General features: G+C 29.5%; 1 protein-coding gene across 4 annotated transcripts in view; it reads right to left on the bottom strand.

The window, feature by feature from the left end:
• The window catches only part of LOC136989185 (1-phosphatidylinositol 3-phosphate 5-kinase-like), a 54,055-nt gene extending 49,221 nt beyond the window's left edge, over positions 1–4,834 (bottom strand). For all 4 annotated transcript variants that reach the window (XM_067287268.1, XM_067287269.1, XM_067287270.1 and 1 more), the window contains exon 1: positions 4,744–4,834. In XM_067287268.1, the coding sequence (XP_067143369.1) occupies positions 4,744–4,748 (5 nt within the window). In that variant the 5' untranslated portion in view covers positions 4,749–4,834. The remainder of the gene's footprint in view (positions 1–4,743) is intronic.
• Positions 4,835–22,320: the final 17,486 nt, after the last annotated feature.

Genomic DNA, 22,320 nt, shown 5'->3' with positions numbered 1-22,320 from the left:
TGAATAGAACAGCTTACCTCAACATTGTTGCTGAATCACATACACTCATTTATGACTGTAATGTTCCCTGATGGAGATGGTCACTTTCAGAAGGACAATGCACCTTGTCACCATGCTCAGTTGGTCTCAAATTGGTTTGAGGAACATCAATCATAGTTTAACCTGCTTCCATGGCCAGCTCAGTCCCTGACCTCAATCCTACAGAGCATTTGTGGGACGAAGTCGAAAGATCACTTGAAAGCTTGGAAACGCCACCATCCAATCTGACCCAACTTAGAGCTGCCATTATGTTAGCATGAGCCAACATTCCTCAGCAATGGTATCAGAAACTTGTTGAGTCCATAACAACAAGAATATTGGCAGTGATCAGAGCTAAAGGTGGATCAACTCATTATTAGAGGGTGTCTCCAATTTTTTGGCCATTCAGTGATATTTTAGTGATACTTTTAATTAAAATTTATTGGTTACTTCACTTGTATTGATATCTGATTAAAATATTGCATCAGTATTGAAATCTGATTAAAAAACCATAGGTCTAGTACATTGATTTTTAGAACAATGAGAGAAGGAATTCACGATTCATGGAAATGGGCAATAATTAAAATAAATAGCTACAATTGTAATTTCATCAAAAAATAAAGTACTTTCTGCTTAGCAGGACGCCAGTCAAAATCCTACTATATTTTGCAAATTTGAACTTTTATTTTGAATTTTTTTACACAAAGTTAATTGTAAAGATAAACTGAATTATTACAAAGAAAATTTTTTTTAATCTAACAATATATTTACAAAAGTTTTTATTTTTAAGAACTACAGCGGGTTAATCTTTACCTACGTGCACTGTCATTGCAGTGGGACACACGTTCTAACCTAACCTAACCAATTATCAAAATTACTAATGTAAGATGTAAAATAACTCAAAAAATTAATCATATGAAGAAAGGAAAATTTTGGTAATTTATTAGAATAGGTTAGGTTAGAACATATACAGTAGAGCATCGATTATCCGACTCGATTGGGGATTGGGGTTGGTTGGATAACTGAAAAAACGGATAACTGAGAAGTATGAGAAAATACATTATTAGTATAGTATATTAGTATATCCCATGTAATTAGTATATCGCTATTAACCTACTTTGCATTGAATTTTCATTGATGTTAAGCCTAACAAAATTTTTTTAAAATAATAATTGTTGCTATTGTATCGTTAAAAATTATTTCTTTATTTTCCACAAAATAAATACAAAAATAAAGACAAAATAAAAAGTTAAGCATGGTTTAAATACTGGCCTCCTTTTCATGGTCAAGCCAGTGTTGCCGTAAAAATTTAACAAAAATAATATTAAAGTAGCCAAGACGTAGCCAAATATTGTACCGCCACATTCACTAGCGGACATTTTGAATTTGCCTATTAGAACGCGGTCGGTTAACCGATGTGACGGTTGATCGGGGGTCGGATAATCAATGCTCTACTGTAGTAGGATTTTGACTGGCATCCTGCTAACCAGAAAGTACCAAAAATAATACCATCAACTAGTTTATAATATTAATATATATTATATATATATAAGCTAATACAGAAGCTCTCACTTGTTAAGAACATACCTCAAATGTAAATTCAATTTAAATTATCTTTTTCAGAATGAAAACTCTTTAGAAATCTGTTTATTAGAACAATATTAGGTCTTCAACACCCACTTTGTCACTGGATGGTGTTTTTGTTCTTTTGATCCTGTGAGGTGGGGATCGGTTTGTCAGCTTTATATCCATAATCAGTTTGTAATTTGTGAAGAAAAGTTACTTTTCATAGATGAGATTTCTTCTCAAGAAATATTGCCGAGAGAAGCAGCTTCAGCTAATTCGAAAAGTGGATTGCAAGGCTATACATGCTGTCATTGCAAAAAGAAGTGTTCCACGAATAAATGCAGTTGTAAAAGCAAGGGATTCTTGTGTAATTCAAAGTGCCATAACAGTTTAAGTTGTTGCAATAAATAAGATAAATTATGTGATTAACATTATACAATGTGTAAGTTTATTATTGTATTATATCCTTTAATGATTTGGAATGTACTTTTCATTTTAGGTTCAACAGTTTATTTACATACATGTGCTGTTACTTAAGCTTTCTCTTAAGTTGACATATCAAAAAGTTTCATTTTTGTCATAACGTAATAAAAATATTTTTATTCAACATTCACCATCGGTGCATGCTGAATGTCGACATTTGCTGGTGTGAGAAATAATGATATTTAGCAAATATTTTGTCCATACGCAAGACAACTGTGTGAATGTCGACATTCGCCAGATATCAGTCATTCACCGTAACATATAATAAATAACCAAATGCATCAAAAGTAAACAGGAAAAAAAGCACAAAACAAACAATTGTGTTCACACTTTAAGCACATTTTTTCACTGCATGCATAGTTTGAACTTTGAAACATCATTCAAATTCTGAAGTGTTTGAAGCATGAGGTACCACTATTTTATCTCAAAAAAGTGTAGAGTTTTATCTTAAAGTGTACAAAAATAATAAGTTAAATGTAAAACAGATTACAGGAAGTAAATTTATATTTAAGATTCAATTAAACAATATTTTCTTTGAATTTTTATGCCAAATGATTGCCAGATTACATTAGGCTATAATAATGCTAATGTTTAATTCATCTGTAAAAACATCTTACGTTTTTAAAATTCCGAAATATTTTACAATGGGATATTATTAATTACAACAGAATCTGTATATTGTAATCACATTAACTGATAATGATAATTGGCTAATAATAAGTAAATTAATGGAAATTCTGATTTTTACTGACCATAACATTAGAAGGATACGTTAAGACAATTAAAAATTGTATAACTTGGAAATTTATTAATCATAATTATTATTGTTAATTGATATATAATTCATCCAGTATAGTTTACCTCTACGAGATAAAATATAATTTAAATGAGCAATTATTTATTGTGACATCATCACAATGTCAGGATGCAATTTTCAAACATATTTTTATAATTTATTTAATTTAAAATATATGCTATCCACCTCAAATTAGTAGTGTCTTGCTCTTGTGCATAATACTTTTCCTGTTAGCAACAGAGTCATGCCATTATCTATCTAACTCATTACAGGGAAAAATTTTTGAATTGAAATAATGTGACTTCTGGTTTTCATCAGAAGTTTTTATACAGTTAATCAAGGCCTCCTGCTCCTAATGTAATGTCCTAATGCTTCTATATCTGATCTCATCTTTCATCCATCTAACTCCATTCTCGAGATTAAGAAAGACAAACAGACAGACAACAGTGGGAATTTATAGGTCTACAATTTCTACAAATTGCAGCCCAACAATCAATCACAACCTATGGTTGTGAAAGCTGGACAGTGAGAAAAAGAGATAAAAGAAGGATAGATGCATTCAAACTTTGGTGTTGGCAGAGGATTCTCAGAATCCCATGGACAGATAGAACAACTAATAAAGTAGTCCTAGAGAAAATTCGACCACAAATCTCCTTGGAGGCAATGATCACACGCTCGAGGTTAAAGTTCTTTGGTCACACTATTCGTGCTGACTCCCTGGAAAAACAGATCATGCTGGGAATGGTAGAGGGACATAGGAAAAGGGGAAGGCAACGTACCAGGTGGACGGAAAACATCAAAGCAGACACCAGCCTGAAACTCAAATACCTGAAAGACTGGGCACTACACAGAACTCACTGGAGGAACCTCATCTATGAAGTCACCAATAGTTTGTACACGACTCAATGGTTAAAGAAGAAGAATTTTAATAACAATAGTGACTGATAACAATAGCCACAATTTCAATAAGCAGACTCTATTCTGTGTTTTTTTTTTAATCAAATTCGCACATTTCAAGTTATAATTCTAATGATAAATTATTATATTCATATATATTATAAATATATAGACATTTAAATCCTTTTTTATTCTCCTTCATTTCAGTTAATTTTCTGAATCATTCAAATTGTTTTTATCTCATCAATATCAATCTAAATCACTTTCAGCATTCCTCTAATTTATTATTTTCTGTATTTAGTAGTCATCTATTTCATTCATATAGTTATATATATTATAAACTATATTATTATGTGTAAAACCAATATTTTTAATGATGTAAAGTGGATGAAGATGACAAAATATGGCAAGAACTATCATAATAATTTAAATTAATAATGAATTTTTTTGGATATCAGTTCTGGAAACAAAGAGGAGATTAAGTCTTAAAAATAATAACAACAAAAAGATTATATATATATAAAGCAAGAATAATACAATATCTAAAAGCAAAATTAAATACATTTCATACAAATTAACATTAAATTAAATTAAATAATATAGTACTTTAAATCTCAGTGGATTATATTATTATTATTGTCATTCTTTAAAAATGTTAATGTCAGAAAGAAATAAAATAATCTTCAGAATATTTATACCTTTAATATTTAAAATAACTTAGACAGATAACAAACAATAATCTTTTAGATGCAAACGTTCTACCATACATATCAAAAATCTATATAATTAAAAATTTTTTACAAATTATCCTAGGTTTAAATTTTGAAACTTTTCAAGATAATTAGTTTTATATATTCTGCGATTCATTTTAGAATTATTTTAAAAATCAATTTAACAAAAAATTGAAAAAATTTATCTAGTAAAAAAAGTAATTTAAGATTAATCCTATTAAACTACCACTTATTGAAATAAAAATAATTTACTTCATTCTTTCAAAAGCCAATTTTTCTCCGTTATCTTCTCGAAGAGATTGAGAATTATGCCAACCCGCAGGAGCAGAAAAATCGTCGCGTACTTTCCGTCGGTGTGAGCGGCAAAAAGTGTCCCTAAGAATCAAAATAGTAAATTATATAAATAAGTACTTCTTCATAAATAATTCTAATTTAAATCCTTTAATTATTAATTTTGCTTTTGTTTATTTAATTTTTTTTTACTGATTATAATGGATAAACTCAAATTTATTCAAAAAAGCACACATTTTCGTAAGTAAAAAATTTTTTCTTTGGTCAAAGTAATCTTTTCAAATACAATTTCTTAATATATATAGAATCCTCCATACTTCTATAATAATAAAAGTATGAAGGATATATGTATAATAAACTAAAACATTTATTTAAGAATTAAAAAATGTGTTTAATATATACAAATATCTTTGCTTGTCACTTTTGGAAAAGACTTACAAATATACCATTAAAATTATGTTTTACATAAAGTCAATTTCTAGTGCAATGGTTTTCAAAATATATTTTATTTGAAAATAAATATTAGAAAACTAATTGGATACAAACACGGGTATTTTAAGATATCAAAAATATTTGGCGAAACTATTAAATATTTTTGCTATTTTAAAAGAATAATTTATTAGCTTCAATGAAAATTCACCAAATATTTAATGACTGCTGTTAGAAAAAATATCAAAACCCAGCCACACTCTACTATTTGAACTCACTGTGTCAAATTCTCACTATAGTGATTAATATTCTTTAGTAACCATATTAATGTCCAAATTAAATAATCCCACCATTTTGAATTTCTTCAAAGCATATTTGTAAAAAATTCAAAAATGAAGATAGTAAAGCTGTGAAGTAGTGAGTGACTATACATCGTAAACTCAACACCGGAGCATACTAACAAACTCTTCAAACCCGTTACCGGTGCGTTCTCCTATTTCTACGACGACGTTTTCAAACTATTTATGTTGGTTGCGGTTTGTATTAGTAGGAGAACACACCGGTAACAGGTTTTGAAGAGTTTGTTAGTAGTGAGTGACTCCATTTCCAGTATCTATTTTCATTTGTTTCCATTGTTTTCATTGTGTTGTATCTGTGTTATATACAGTTGTGCAGTTAACTCATTTTCAATATTTCAATGCAATCTTTCAAACATATTTTAACAATTACAACAGCTTATTACCGTGTTTGTTACTGTCATTCTTATCTGTTTTTATAATGAATATATTGAAATACTTTAATATAAAATATACAACACTATTATAATATTCTTTTTATTGTAGTCTACTACAATATTAAAGAATATATTTTTATTTTACTTATATATAGTATTGAATAATAAATTTTTTCAAAATCCAATTAGTCATTAGTTTTGTATACCTATTAAAAAGGATTTTAGCTTATGATCCTTAATGTAATTTTTAATACTGTAACGAATTATAGCTTTTTGCATATTTTTTTCAAGACCAAAATCTTTTTGTTTGAGTTTTTAAATATAATTTTACTTTATTACAAAATTTTTTTGACAAATTTTAAATACATCCAATAAGAATTTATACACCTACTAAGTGTTTCTAAGTTGGCACTTAGGCAACCTAAAAGATGTTCGTTTACTCTAAGATGTTATAGATTTATACAGGTATACCTCGAATTACGTCGTTTCGAGTTACGTCGTTCTCGATTATACGTCGTTTGTCAAAAAAGTATATGAAAAAATAAGTCATTTTATTCGACTTTACATCCGTCCGCCACAAATATTGAAGTCGTAATATCACTAGAAAAGCGTTAAAAGCACACAAAATCATATTAAAAATATGTACATTTACAGTAAATGTTAATATAATCATCATAAATCCTAGAGAACGAAACACGAAAACATCTGTTTCTGTGTTGTCTTATTTAGCGGTCTTTAAGTGCTCGTTATTGGCATTTTCCACAGTAGTTTCGACTTACGTCATAACTACACAAGTAAATTCGACTTACATCTGTAATTTGTTCCAGGAGAGGCGACGTAAGACGAGGTATACCTGTAATGTGTAGACCTAATGAATGGCTGTATAGTGTGCAAGCAATAAAAAGGCTATTTTTTATTTAAGTGTAGTAATTTTTTTATATTACATGGTAGAATATAAAAAAATATGTACCCCACAGTTTAGACAACAGATTTAATTACAAGACCAGAGGTCTAGAGCTGGTTTCCTAGCAAACATTCTTAACTTCTAACGCTGTTATATAAATCTTATTTGTCTGTGATGATTTATTACAAAAAGGCTGCATATCATAATTTCACTATTTATAAAAAATGAATTCTTCTACCTACATTCAAAATCTTCAGAATTCAAAGTTCTCACATAATCATTCTAAGCAACAAAGTTTGCATGACAATAGTATTATTAGTGTGAATCATTGTCAAAACTAGTCGCAAAATTTAGAATTTTTGTTTCAAATTGTTTTTCCTGTACACCCAAGTTAAGTTTTCCACTTAACTTGACTCTTGTACATGCATATATTTAAGAAAGACAGATGTTAATATTTAATACACAATGTTAAACCTCATTAAGATTTTTAAGATTTATTATATTTTATTAAATCTGTTTCAAATCAATTCTGTAATATCCTTGAAAGTATTGTTTACAACTTTTTACTTTATAAATATCAATTTTATAAAAATCAATATGAAATGACTATTTTCAAATAAATTTATCAAGAACAAGTTTACTTATCTATTAATTCAATCAAATAATTTATAAACTGTAATCAAAGAGAAAATAATTTGACAGATAAATATTTTAATTCATAGTTCAACAGGATAAGTTCATTTGTATTTATGATTTCTAAAAAGAATTCTATTGAATTTTTATCTTTAATGTATTCAATATTATATATCTTAAAAACTTGTTTGAAACTTTTTACGTAATGTATATTGATAAAATAAAAATTATCACATACCTTGTAAAAATTCTTCATTGATCATCATTTCCTGAGCATTTTCTCCACCCATGACAATTTCCACATGCTCTAATCCTACAGGTTTTCTCTCTAATGTGGAGGACACTAAAAATTAAGTATTTAAATAATTATTATAATTTGATTATTAATACTAAAAGTATTCACAGGTAATTTCATAAGATTTTAGTTTGTAACTTTGAATTTAAACATAAAAGCTCAATAATTGATCAAATGGCATATCCTCAAAATATAAATAAAAATTTAAAACTGCTAAAAGATATTATCACCACCCAACAAGCAAAAATCAAAATATTAACTCAAACTAACTCAATAGAGCACATTAATTTCTTCCTTTAGCAATTTTCAATTAAAAAATATTAATATAAATTAGCTTTACCGTCTTCCTTTTTGCTTTCTGTATTGCTGATGTTCACAGTAGTTTCGTTATATCTTGGTCGAGAAATACTAACACGTGATTCTTTAACGTTCAGATCCAAATAAAACGTAGAGGTAGATGATGATAATCTATGTAATTCTGGAGACTTGTCTTCATTTATATTATCATCTATTAATTCAATTACTTCTACTGAGTTATCTACATAATTAAGAAGTGATCACAAAGACAATACAATTACAAACACAAAACAAATATAATAGTTTAATTTAACAAGGAAAAAATGTTATACTTATTTAAAGAAATTCAAACATTATATATATATTTTATTTATTTATTTTATATCATATATTTATATTCAAATATATATAAATAATGTAGGATAATTTAACCAAGTGAATTTTTTGATCTTTTGTATAATTTTAAAAATATGCATTTTTTTATTAAATTATGATTTTCAAACTGTTGATTTAAAATATAATGCTTAAGATAGTCAATTGCAAAGTTAAGAAAAAAAAGGAAAGGCTGTATAATTCAAAATTTAAATATGTCAAAGAAGTTAAAATATGTAAGATCTAAAAACATTCCAATTTCTGGTGCAGTTCTTTGAAGAGAAAGTTATAGAAAGTGGTAAAAAAACTAGATATAAAAAACGTTAAAGCAAGTAATGGATGGATTGAACACTTTAAAGAAACATGTGGTCTCTCCTTTAAAAAAGTAAGTGGAGAAGCAGCAGCAGTTAATAATTCCTGTGTTAAAACCGAAGACTGGAAAGAAACGACAGTGAAGAATGTCCAATTGACTTGGTATTCAGAATGAGATGTGTTCAATTTGGACAAGACGGGTCAATTTTATTGTCTTTTATCCGATAAAATTTTTAACATTTAAAAATGAAAAATGTGGAAAAGGAAAGCTTGAGTAAATAACATCTAAACAGTTTTGCTTGGGGCAAACATGAATGGCATAGAAAAACTGAAACCACTAACGATGTGGTTTCAGTAATGATTATTTATTGACAATTGTATAGTTCACGTACGAGTAGAAAATTTAAAAGCTTTTAAATTAATCTCAATACCTCCAAATGTAACGACAATTCAACCACTTGATCAAGAGATTATTTTAAACCGAGATTATAAAAAACTTCTTGTAAAAGATCTCTTAAAAGCAAATCAGACAAAATAAGAAATATGACATTTCCATTTGGATGCAGCAAATTACGTTTAAAAAAGTTGGAATTTTGTTTTGACTTCAACATCAACAATTGCAAATTCTTTCAAGCATGCAGGATTTCAGTTGAGAAAACAATAAAAAAGAACTTACCTTGTGCCAATAGAATGAATTTCAAGACTGGGATTCTGATTCCAACGCCTTATCAAGTTCGTTAAAAGAACTATCAGATAGAATATCCTACTCCCAATGAAAGAACACACACAGACATGAAAAAAGATATTGAAATATATTCACAAGCTAGTATAGAAGAATTAACAATACCAGTATTAGAGAAGAAAAATGTGTATGTATATAGTAAAGATATTAGGTGGAGAAACTACATCACTAAGTTACAAGCCATAGAAGAATTAGAGATAGTGCACTGTTATCTCGTTTGTGTTCAAAAAACAATGACGAGGATTTTAGATCATTAACAGCTTTGGAATATAAAATTAATTCTATTAATAGATGTTCTCAAATAAAAATTTATCAATATTTTTCATAATTCTTAAAATAGAGTAAGCTATGTTTGTTGGAATTAAAATTCAAATAATAAATGCGTATTGTATGCAGTAATAAAAATAATTTATACATATGTACATAATAAAGTTACTGTATTTATGGAATATAAGTTACTTTGTATATAATATATTGACTCTAGTTTAGAGGTCATTCTGCTTAATTGGTCAATATTTTTCAGTTTCCTAAAAAACCACTTAAAATTTGGTAATATGATCAAACCTTAACAACTTGATGTTAATTGGCATATCATCAAATAGCATCTAATGAAATGTACTTAATTTGCTTTCACTTAAAATGAATAATAAATAAATTTGACATATTTGTAATTTTAAAATTCCTTAAAAAGACACTTGATTAAATTATCATGCTAGAGAGAATAGATAAATTGGGTAATATAAATAAATGTGTTATTTTTTAATGGTTTTCAATACTTTTTCAATAAACTTTTCCTTTGATGACACAAAATTAATTTGTCATTTATATTACAGACACAAATTAGCAACTTGGCTAATAATTTACTACAAAAATGTTTGTATCCGACAATCAACAGAAACTCATATCACATTTTAAACTTCTTTATAGTTCCGTAACACTCAATCGGCATGTCATTCTCCTTCCCAAAGCTCGCTAATCAGTCGTAATTACTTACTATAGAAATAGTCATATCTGGCAAAATGCAACAGACGACATAATATGAATTAGCTCATAGAAGGCTCCTGTTGTAGTTTAGCAATGATTATTTATGAGAAAAAGTTTTTCGAAGAACTGACACGAAATTCTAATGTATGACACAGTACTCATTTAATTTGGCTAATTAATTATTAGCTGTTGAAAATGAAACTTTATATTAAAATATTATTTAAAAAAAATATGCATTTAAAATCATTACTTACTATTTCTATTCATTATCATTATTTTATCAATATGATAAAATAAAAATATTGTTGAAGCTATTAAGATTACACAAATCTTAGACAGATTTAATAAAAAAATTAAATACATTATAATTTATCTATTTAATTGTTTTTTTAAATTCAGTGTTTAATTTGTAATCTTAATAGTTTAAGTGGATGAAATTTCCAAATAATTTTTTGCAGTATTTTATCATAAAAACTATAAACTTTGTGTTTCTTTTTCATTAACATATATATTAACTATTTACAACATTTTTTATAAAGTTTTTTTAGTTTAAAACATATAATCCCTTAAATATATAAATTTATAATTACAATAGAAATGTACACTTTACAACAGATTAAATTTTACGGTAAATTTTCGGCAACCTTTCACAAATTTTTGACGATTGGTTAATTAGTAGACTCCTAAAAGTAAAATAAAATTTGTGTGTTACCAAAACTGACTGATTCCGTTTCGTGCCACAAAACAAATTGGCTTAGTTTAGTTGACTGTTTTCGAACAACTGACTAATCGATTATTTACGATTGTGCCAAACACCTAATTCCCGTGCATAGTTTGCAGGCTACAGCATAACAGGTCAAAACTTGGTCGATGTTTAGCATCTAAACAATTGACACACCAAATTTTAGTGTCATTTTAACTCTGTATAATATGTACCATAAACAGTTATCAAAACTGAAGAAAGTTTTAATCAGACTTGAATATAGGTCAGAGCAATTTTCCCCTTTTAAAACTGGGAAAAAAACATCAACTAATATTCAGGCCAATATGGTGTATGTTAAAATATTTCACGATTCCGGATTCATAATTAACTTCTGAATTTAAATATATAAAGCGTAAAAATAGTTATAAATTTGTTTCGATTGTACATTTAACTGATCTAGAATAAAATAAAAATATACTGACCACTTTCATCATCTGTCGAAGAACTCATAGTTGGTTGAATCTCTTTTACCCATAATGGTTCATGTCCTTCCTGATTACTATTTCTAGCAGAATCAACATCATTCAGTACTGGACTATCTAAATTCCCTATCTAAACAATAATTACATAAACATAATTTTTTAATTATAAAATTTAATTATTTACATTTAATTAAAGTTTTAATAATTTATTCTCAAATAAATAAATAAATATATTTATTTATTTTCATGTTTACAGTGCTTCACAATAGGATTAAAGTTCAGATAATTTGTTTATATATTTTTATCGTGTTATACTTTAGCTATTATATGCATAACATTAAAGTTTATATATTTTAAATTTCTTTTTTTTTCTGAAATATTTCAAAATTACTACTTGTCTTATGATTTAAACCAATGTTACTATACTGTTTCAACTGAGTTGATAGCGATGTAGATGATAGAAATGATACAATGCCAAAAAACTTAATATATTAGTGATGTAACGAATAGTATATTTGGTCTCAGCCGAATACCGAATATTCGGCCAGGAGTGTGGCCGAATGGCCAAATATTTGGCCAAACTATTCGGCTTGATTAACGCACATATAAAAAATTAGCGCGCAAACCTCATTATGCAAGGATCGCGCACCCTGCTCTCTATTGGCCCGATGTCACTACGATTTTTTCTTCCAGTAGGTCTAAATTATTTAAATTTATTAATTAAATTATAATTATTAAAGTTAATATGAGATGGAGCCTAACGTCTACCTCTAGTGCCAAATTGGTTTATAATTTATGTAATAGCCATAAATAGCCCGATATGATTCGGCAGTTGTTGGTATTTAGATGCAAGTTATAACCTATAAGTTATTTTATTTGCAATCGATCTTTTTAACTCTTTAATTAAGCAGTAAAATTTTATTTTTACTACGTATTTGTAGACTGAATAGTACCCTAAGGATATACACTTTAGTGGGGACATATGGTCTAGTTTCTCCCCAGATGTGAAACAGTTCAAATATATTATTGGGGGGTTTCTATTTGTGAAGTTTTGTGATATTTTGTTGCTATTGTTTTTGTCAATATTTTTAAAATTAACATTATTTCAAATGTTATCTTTTGCATATGATGAGAAATGCTCATTCTTTGCTTTATATATAAAATAAATTATATAGTAGTTACTCATCTTCTAGAAATAATTATTTCATTAAATACGATAAGTTTCAATAAAATGTTTCGTAAATCATTTTAAAATATCGTAAAAAATATTAAAATATACAAGAATACGAATATAATGTAATTAACTAAACAATAACACTAATGCCAGATACGTTCTAACCTACATGCCATCAATGCCATAAGATATCGGGCTAGATAAAGGCTATATTATTATTTTAATTACGAAATAATTTACTAGAGTTAGACGCTATTTCTTATTAACTTTAATAATCATAATTTAATGTTTAACATTAATAAAGTTTCCAAAATGATTAATTTACTGTGTTTTTGTTATTTCTTACTCCTGTTTTTAGGTATTCGGTATTCGGCCGAATAGCAAAAAATAGGACCGAATAGGCTGAATACTGGGTAAGTAACTGAATATTCGTTACAATCACTAATATATATATATATATAATATTATATATATTAGGGTGGAGCTTATTTTTACAGTTTGTAAATGTGAACCTCCTACCTTCTATTTCCATTCCAATTCCTATATTATAGAAAACATTCATGCTAAAAATCTACTCCATTGGTGAATATTTACTGGTAGCTCAATGTCACTGAAGTTTTATAGGTTCCAAATAGTTATGATGAGCATATGGCAATCACAAGCTTCAACCACTATGTATCCATTTTAGTACAACAGTTTGTAAAACTGTAGTTGGTCATCTCAATAAATAAACCATTAAATTAATCACACATTAGTTAAATGACATTCCCACAAAATTAATTTCTATCACGACTCGTGATCTTTATTTTGTTGACATCATCAAGTCTTGCTGCAAATATTTTTCCGTTTCTGGTTGAGGCTGATTCAGTGACTCATACTGTTTACATCAGCACCTACTGGCTATTTGGCTTGTATGGACAAGTTCAGGCATGTCGCTGAAAGACTGCTGGTATCATCAGATGCATAGACTATATAATACAGAAACCGCTCAAGCAAATCACACAATACATTTTTGTTCATTTCAACAAAGTTATTAAATAATAAATATGGCAGCAGCAGCAACAAGATTTAATACTGAAAGGTACAGTACCTCCTTGGTTCAACAGTAACTGAATTAACTGTAACTGAATAACTGAAGTAACAAGTTGCCATCCTTACATCAGGCCCTTAGTTTGTTTTTACATCACCATCTTCAACTTAAACTATCAGACAGTCATCAGCTGTTACAGTCAAAAAGCTGGCAATATTTTATGAAATGGCAAGGATCCTAATGATGGATCCAAGAAACTGCATAACTAAACTTGAACAAACATTTGAAGAATGGTGTTTGCTGAAGAAAAACAAGGGGCGACAATCTGTAACACAGCAAACGCAGCTGAATTTGTTAGTAAACTAAACAAAGTTTTTGACATTTCTCATCTTATAGCAGTCAAAATGATAAAAATTCCAGAGGATCGCGAGTTCTTGTTAGCTCAGCACGAAAAAGGACGTAAAGGGTCAATGGTAGGTGTGGATGCAAAATTAGCTGCAAAGGAGAAACGATCAGCACAAAGACAGGAACAGATGCTTAACATAAATTGTAGAATGGAAGACTTAAAAGGAAGCGGTGAAGAAATAGCAGAACTAATATCCTCAAGCAGCAGCACAGATACTGAAGAAGATGCAAGGTGTAAAGGAGAGAGTAACTAGTGAGGGAGCAATTGGAGGTAGATTATCCAGACAGCAAGAAAGACACACACACACTGCCTCTACCAAAATAAACCGATAAAGTTACACTGAACGTAGTACTGAAAATTTCAATTTTTGTGAATTGTGACATTTAAAAATTTTTTTGTTGCATTAACTGGATATTAACAATAAAATAATGGTATTAAATATTTTACCACAGTTAATATTTAGAAACAAAATGTTTAAAATAACAGATCAAAAATTAAATCAATTAAAATTATTTGTATTATTTGAACATTGAAATTTATCTATATTTATTAATCACAGGAAAAAATTTTTCTTACGTAAGTAATTACTGGTTATAAAGACTGAACTACACTGTAGTAGATACTTTGTAGCATTAGTTAGTTTAAATTTAAATTTTGACTTCTAAAATTATGTAGAAACAAATTTAATGATACAAGATATTTTCTGACAAATTTTCAAATCTGCTTTTAAAGTCTAACTTCAATGCTGATTTATTGTTTCAAAAATATTTTTTCTGAATTATTTGCACAATTAAATTTTTTAATACTGATGAAATTTCTTGTTTCAGATTTAAAAGGAAAAGGTCTAGTTGAGTTTCAACTGCTAGATATATATTCAGATGATTTTGGACAGAAATATTTCATCTGTATAATCTATATATATAATCGAGACAAATTGATGATGATGATAAGCACAGAGCCCAAACGGTTAGGAGTTGAAAGTTGAAATTTGGTACACAGGGTATGTCACGAGGATGCACACTAAGAAGGAATTTTTCAAAATTCCTCCCCAAGAGGGAACGGGACAGGATTAAGGCTTAACACTTCCATCAACAATGGAAGTGTTAATTAACAATGGAAGTGTCAAGTAACAATGAAATTGTTAAGAGAAAGCAACGTGCAAGACACAGATGCAGTTTTTTTCATTTTTGCTGGAAATCAAACATATTTTTAGACCCATCTAAAAATTCTCTAATTAGTCTGGAAACAGGAAAACCCAATTCTTGCATTCTGTGAAAATGGGTAAGGTTGACTATAACGTAATAATCTTAATCTTCGCTATCGTTACTTTTGCCCGAGCAATGCCGGGCCTACCTGCTAGTATAATAATAATAATATGTATCATAAAATTTAGTAAAAGTAATGACTTAACTTATAATACCTCACTGATAATCATATTGCATTCTACTCAAAACTCATTGAAAGATTTTTCTGCTTTTAATAGTGAAAGCAGAAAAATCTTTCAATGAAAGTATCTGTTATTGCTGTGATTAAATATAGAGTAATTTCATATCACTGTTTATTATTACAAATAGAAAATAGTACTGCTATTCTAATTATTCATTATGTCCAAATAATATTTTGACTAGATTTTGCTTAGTTATGATGTAATATCATCAATAAATGTGAAGACCGGGTAAAACCGGCCAGTCCGTTTTAAAATTTATTGTTCAAACCCCTCGGGAGATAGCGATCAAAATCGGAGATAGCGATCAAGATTCAAAAGATGTGCAGCCTTCTGCCGTCAAACACGCTTCCCTCCTCTCCGGATCCCACCTCTGAGTCACGGAGCTCAACTCATCACACTCCGTCGCAATTGGTGATCGTAGTGGACGAGACCGGGAGTATAAAGAGGGTGGAGATATCTGAGAAGGGGGTGGCTGAACATAGGACGATGACAAACGTCCCGACGGAACCGAGTCGAAAGCGAGGGCCAATCCAAAGACGCCGACGCCGCTGAAGACAAGCCTGACCACCCCTCCGCCCACCGCCCGAGCCCACCGCCGAAGAACAACCGGTGATCGCTATCGATACATCGACGAGGTATGATTCCTCCAACCATTGTGAACTCTCTCTCTCCCGCGACTGGGGACGGGATGCGTAGCTTCGCTGTAGTAGGTTCAATATTCAAATAAATCATTATCTGTGTTGTCCTGTTATTACGGATATTGCCTTTTCTTATCGATGACCCCACACACTTCCTCCACTCGACCTGACAAATAATTACCCGATTCCGACAAGTCGGGATATCACAAAAATTTAGCCATCCTTGACAGTGGGGTGGGTCTTGCCGACCTGTTCGCCGACAAAAAGGAGGTACGACTCCGTCCTACCTCTCGGCGTTCCCACATAAGTTATCTTGTTAGAATTACTTTGCCAAAATATTATCCTTTAAGGATTGCATCATATTGAGTTACCAATGTTGGGATTTTGAATTTCAAGGCATTAAATGGTGCCAGTAAATACATTTATTGAAGATAATTTTGAAATATTGTAGGGATTTAATGCTTATCTTTTTACTCTAAAAATCCAGTATATACAGTTTCATGAGATTTTATAACATATATTTATTAAATTACTTACTTCTGTTGGTTTATAAAGAGAATAACCATCTATAAAAATTTGGTCTTGAGAAGTTACACATTCCAAAATTTTCATATCAATTAGAGCTTGTCCAATTAAAACTGCTTGAATTCTGGAATTAATAAAATAATCAAAATATTTAAAATTTTAATTGATTTTATATTCTAATGTATACTTGTCGTCGTTATTGAATCATTTTAAAATAAAAGTAATTCATATATTATACACTGAAATTTAAATTATAATCACCTTGAAGATGACTTCCTCTGTGCCATAAGCCAATCGACTAATTCACTTCCGACAAGACAATTTGTATATGTACGTAATCTGTGCCTATGATTTTGAAATTCGACACCGTGAACTGGATGTTTTATTTGAGACCAAAGATCAGTTAAAGTAACATTATCCTGTAAAACATTTTTTATTTCTATTTAGATGTTTTTTGGAAAGTAGCAGTCGGTAAAAATTAAATTTATATAAAATTCATTATTCTATATTAATTCGATATTAAATCTCTCTCTTATCATTCAATTTCGCTTTACAGATTACAGTTTTTGAATACAATAAACTCTGTTTCAAGAAAAAGTTCAGTTAATCCGTAAAGCGAGACATTCGTAAAGGAAAGCAGACGATTAAAAGTCTACATAAATCCTTGTTATCGATTTTTCATTACAATAAGGATTAAACTGGTTTTTTATGATAAGTGAAAGATAAAATGTTTTAAATAAATATTTAATCTTCCTCAAGTAGAATTTTGAGTTATTAGGTAGATGAACAAAATTTTTTTACATTTTGACGAGTTTTATAGTTAAAAAAGTACAACAGAAACGTATTTAGAAAATCAAATTATAATTTTATTTAATATTGTCTCTTGAAGTATGTCCTATATTGAAATCTGAATAGAAATAAATTTTTAAAAAGAAACTGTACAGAAATAATAATGTTAACCTATATAAAAGAATTATTACAACTTTTTGGAGATGAGACATTCTAACGTTTCAAAAATAGCAATGAAGTCAATAAGCTAAAAGTTCACTTATAAATAGTATGAATAATGATGACAATGTATCGTCAAAAATCTACACTGAAATATTCAAGAATATTCTACTGCAAATTAATTTATAAAATACACTTGCGGTCATGGAAATTATTTCACCTGTGACATATACTAAACGACATTCAACAGATGTGCAAAGCATGGTAAAATTGCAGCTCTGAATGAAACATTTGATGGCACCTTATTAGAGCTGTAGAGCATGGCCATAGAAGTAAAAAAGTCAAAAAATGGATGGTCTGTGTGTGATCCTTCCCAAGATATAACCCCAAACCAGCCACAAAGCCAAATTCTTCATTTAACCTGGGTGTATTAAAATTACTAGCTAACCTCTTAATTAAGTCTTTGGGAAACCCATGTACCCATGCAATTCTGCTTCAGTATCCTTTGCACCAGTGCAATGCATGTATAACCTCCTAACAAGGATTCTGAAGGCAACCAGTTTGTAGTGACAGAGGTCATGAGAGTCCACTGGGATGTAGATAGGGTAAAAGTCTGGCTTATAGTCTGCACAAGAATCATTACTGCTGTCTTTGGGAAACCCAAAGACGGCAGTAATGATAACACCAGAAGTGACCAGCAAACGTTAAATGAAGAATATATACCTTAGTGGTATAGTATGAATTATAAGTAACTGATATATTTAAATAAATAGCAAAAATGAGTGGTATCCTTTTCCCAATCTTTAGAAATGGAAAGACTGTCAGTGCCCAGAGAAGCCCTGAAGTATACAACATTCCCTATGCAAATGACAGATTTGATAGGGAACTGGTCTACATAGGTTCCACCAAGCACTCTCTAATGAAGAGGGTGAGCAAACACCAATATGACATCAATAATGGGAAGAGTTCCACTGCCCTATCCGCATACATTGCGGCCGACAAGCCTAAAGCATTATTACACTAAGTGCCCTTTTATTAAGAATGACCTTACAGGGGGAAAAGATTGGAGATCTCGAAGCCCTGGAGATTTTTAAGGCTTAACAGTAAGGGTAATTGTATTAACAACACAGACAGGTCTGGCAAGTAATCTGATTCTATGCTATTAAATTGTCGTCCAAACAAACAGCATGCATGTATGCTTTGTTTTCATTTTTATGTTTGATTTCTGCCTTCTTCAAACATTTTATTTTGCAACAACTTCTACCCAGTGAAGGTCAGGGATAGACCTAAAACATTCAGAGCCTTTAAATTGTGTGTTGCTGGACTTATCTGAGGCTGTGGTGTATGTTTTTACATTAATACATTGTCCAGTACCAGTGAGGAAAGAATTTTTGAATGTCTGATAAACTGAACACTACCTATTAATTTATTTTGATAAACTGAATATACATATATTCATCTAAAACAATGTTTATTATAAACAAATAATTTAATTTTAATAATTCTAAAATATAATTAGATATTTAATTATTAATGAAACTAACATGTGATAGTTTTCTTCTATCTGGAGATAACGTTCCTAGAGTTGCTATGTCTGCTGCAGATGAAAAGTCACTTCCTGTCCTATTAAAATAAATTATCAAATTTATTTTAAGATAACAGCAGCTTAAACTAACACATTCAAAGACAATTTCAAACAAATATTTTATGTACAGCAGAGCATTGATTATCCAAATCAATTGGGGACTGGGGTTGTTCAGAAAATCGATTTTTCGGATAACCGATTATGTACAAAAAAATACATTATTAATATAGTATATTAGTATAACCCAATAATAGTACATTAATATACACCCAACAATTTTAATATATAAAATGATATAAAAAGGCATCACTTTATTAGTATACCATTAAAGGTTTATTATACAATCTATAAAGAAGAGAGATTTATCTCTAATAGAAAATTAGCAGCACTTGTAAGTCTACTTAAAAATTATTTCTTTCATTTTACTGTACACATTGTTGGAGTCAATTTTGGAAGCTCAATATTACTTATTACAGAAACTGAAAACATCCCACAAAACATTCTGTGGGATTTTCGAATCTCTTGCATTATGCATTTTTTGTATGTAGTAAACTCTCAATTTTTGTATAGTATATTTTTGTTACTAAAATATCTAAAAAAATTTATTTGATCTATGTCAGATGAATTTTTGGGTTTTATCTTCTCCCTGCTTACACTATGAAAACTACAGAAACTTTCAGGATGTCCTAATGTAAGGCATGATCAAAAGGTATCTGTTTATGATGATCAAGTGCCTTCACTGACACTGTAGGAGCAGACAAACAGCCAGCAACTTTGAGGTAAAATTTAAAAAACACACAAATATTTTAGTTGATAAACATATTTGGAAATTAGTGCAGAAGGATTATGGCCTTTAGACATTGGCAACATCAAATCATCATATCACTCAAAGTGCAGTGATATGATTTCTCTGTGTTGAAGGACAAAAATCAAATGGAAATTTTGATGAAAACTATATATGATGTAGTGTATCAGCAAAACCACTGTAGTAGAGGAATGTACTAAGTTTTACACCAAATAATAAATGAAATTTACAGAAATAATAAATGTTGCTTACTCTAGACTAGCTATTCTCAATCTTTTTGGCCTCGGTCCCTTAGGACTTGTTAGGATTAAGCACTATTTATCCCTTTTTGATTGGGAAATGAAGCAAGGGTAATGTTTAATTTTACTGTCTAGTCAATGTTACATTGCAACACATGAAATAACTTTTGACCTTTTTAGTCATTTTAAAGTTTAAAAAAAAATTATTCATTTGTCCTGTTTGTGCTAATTAGAATTTTAGCAACTAAATGCTGTTCATTTGGTTAAAACTGCAAATAAACAGTAAATAGTCTCCTACTCTACAGTATTAATGAAAAAATCTGAATAATATTAATATCTTATGTCTAAATTATAATGAATTATTGATTTTCTTTGAAATTTTAAAAATGAATTGAGAGGAAAAAATTACTACAGTTTGGTACATAACTATGCTATATAAAAGACTGAAATTGAATTCATGCAAAGATTATTTAAATATGTAATCAAAATCACTTTATCATTCCAAAATTATATATTAATTAAATTAATTAATTGTAAATTTAATTAGATAATACAATGAAATGCAAGTCTTCTGTACCTATAGAATAAAAATTAATTGAAAATTTTAAAATAAATGACTAATACCAGTAATTTTTTTATCTAAGTGTTTTTGAAATACTAAATGTGATAAATGAAATCACATATTTTACAGCATTTCTGTATTACATAATTTAATATATTTACAGTAGTACCTTGGAATTCAAATTCAATTCATTCCTAAAATGGTGTTTGAGTGAGTTCCAAAGCAACTTTTCCCATAAGGAATAACGTAAAGTAAATTAATCCCTTCTTAAACCCCAAAAATGCTCCTTTTAATTCTAAAACATCATAATTTAAGTTAAAACAACATAAGTAAATGCCCCAATTAATGTATAAAACAATGAAAATAATAATATTAAAAACAACAAAAAAAGTAAATAATGCAATAAAATAAAAATACTGTACTGTAACTTCATTTACTTTAGTGAGGAGTGCTGATAGCCCACTTCAAAGTTAGAGAAGAGGGTTATTGCTTGAAAAGTGAGTCACCCTACAAAACGCAGGAAGTAGCTGTCTTTATGGCATTGTCTCCCTCTCTCTCTTCAATCTCTTAGTGGCACCAGACTTTCATTCTATGGAGAAGAACCTATCCAATGTTGTCTGATATTGGCAACTTTGTGGGATCTTCCTAAATTATCCATCACATTTATCACTGCTTTATGGCTGCCACTTTCAACAACAGCCTGTGTTTTAGACAACAAACAGAATGGCCTTAATTTCTGCAGTGAAAATGATATCCTTATTTCCCTCCTCTGAAGAAGAAATTTTCTCTGCCCCTTCTTGTTGCATTTTGGGAAGATGTTCAAGTTCTTCAGTGATGAGTGCCATCTTGTGAACTTCCACTAACTCTTCAACATCATCATCATCAACTTCCAAACCCAAGGACTTGTCCAGAAAGACAATTTCATCCATCAGAAGCCTTGATTCAAATTTTGAAGTTTCTGTCTGCAACACAATCTGGCCACAGCTTCTTCCAGACAGAGTTCATTGTCTTAAGAAAAACTTTCATCCATGCCTTATTGATGGCTCTTAAACAATAAGGATGTTGTAATGTTCCCTCCAAAAGTCTCTATAAGTCAGTTCTGTTTCAGTGGTCACTTGAAAGCACCTCTGAAACATTACTTTCATATAGAGCTTCTTCAAGTTTGAGACGCTGGTCCATGAGATGCGTAGAAGGACTGGTATTGGGGGGCAAGAACATCACCTCGATGAAGCTGTATTTTTCCATCAATTCTTCAGCCAAGGTAGGAGGATGACAGGAGTACTGTATTGTACA

This window comes from Centruroides vittatus, unplaced genomic scaffold, assembly GCF_030686945.1.
Source record: "Centruroides vittatus isolate TY-2023 unplaced genomic scaffold, ASM3068694v2 scaffold_450, whole genome shotgun sequence".
Lineage (NCBI taxonomy): Eukaryota > Metazoa > Arthropoda > Arachnida > Scorpiones > Buthidae > Centruroides > Centruroides vittatus.
This window is presented reverse-complemented; position numbering and strand designations above follow the sequence as displayed.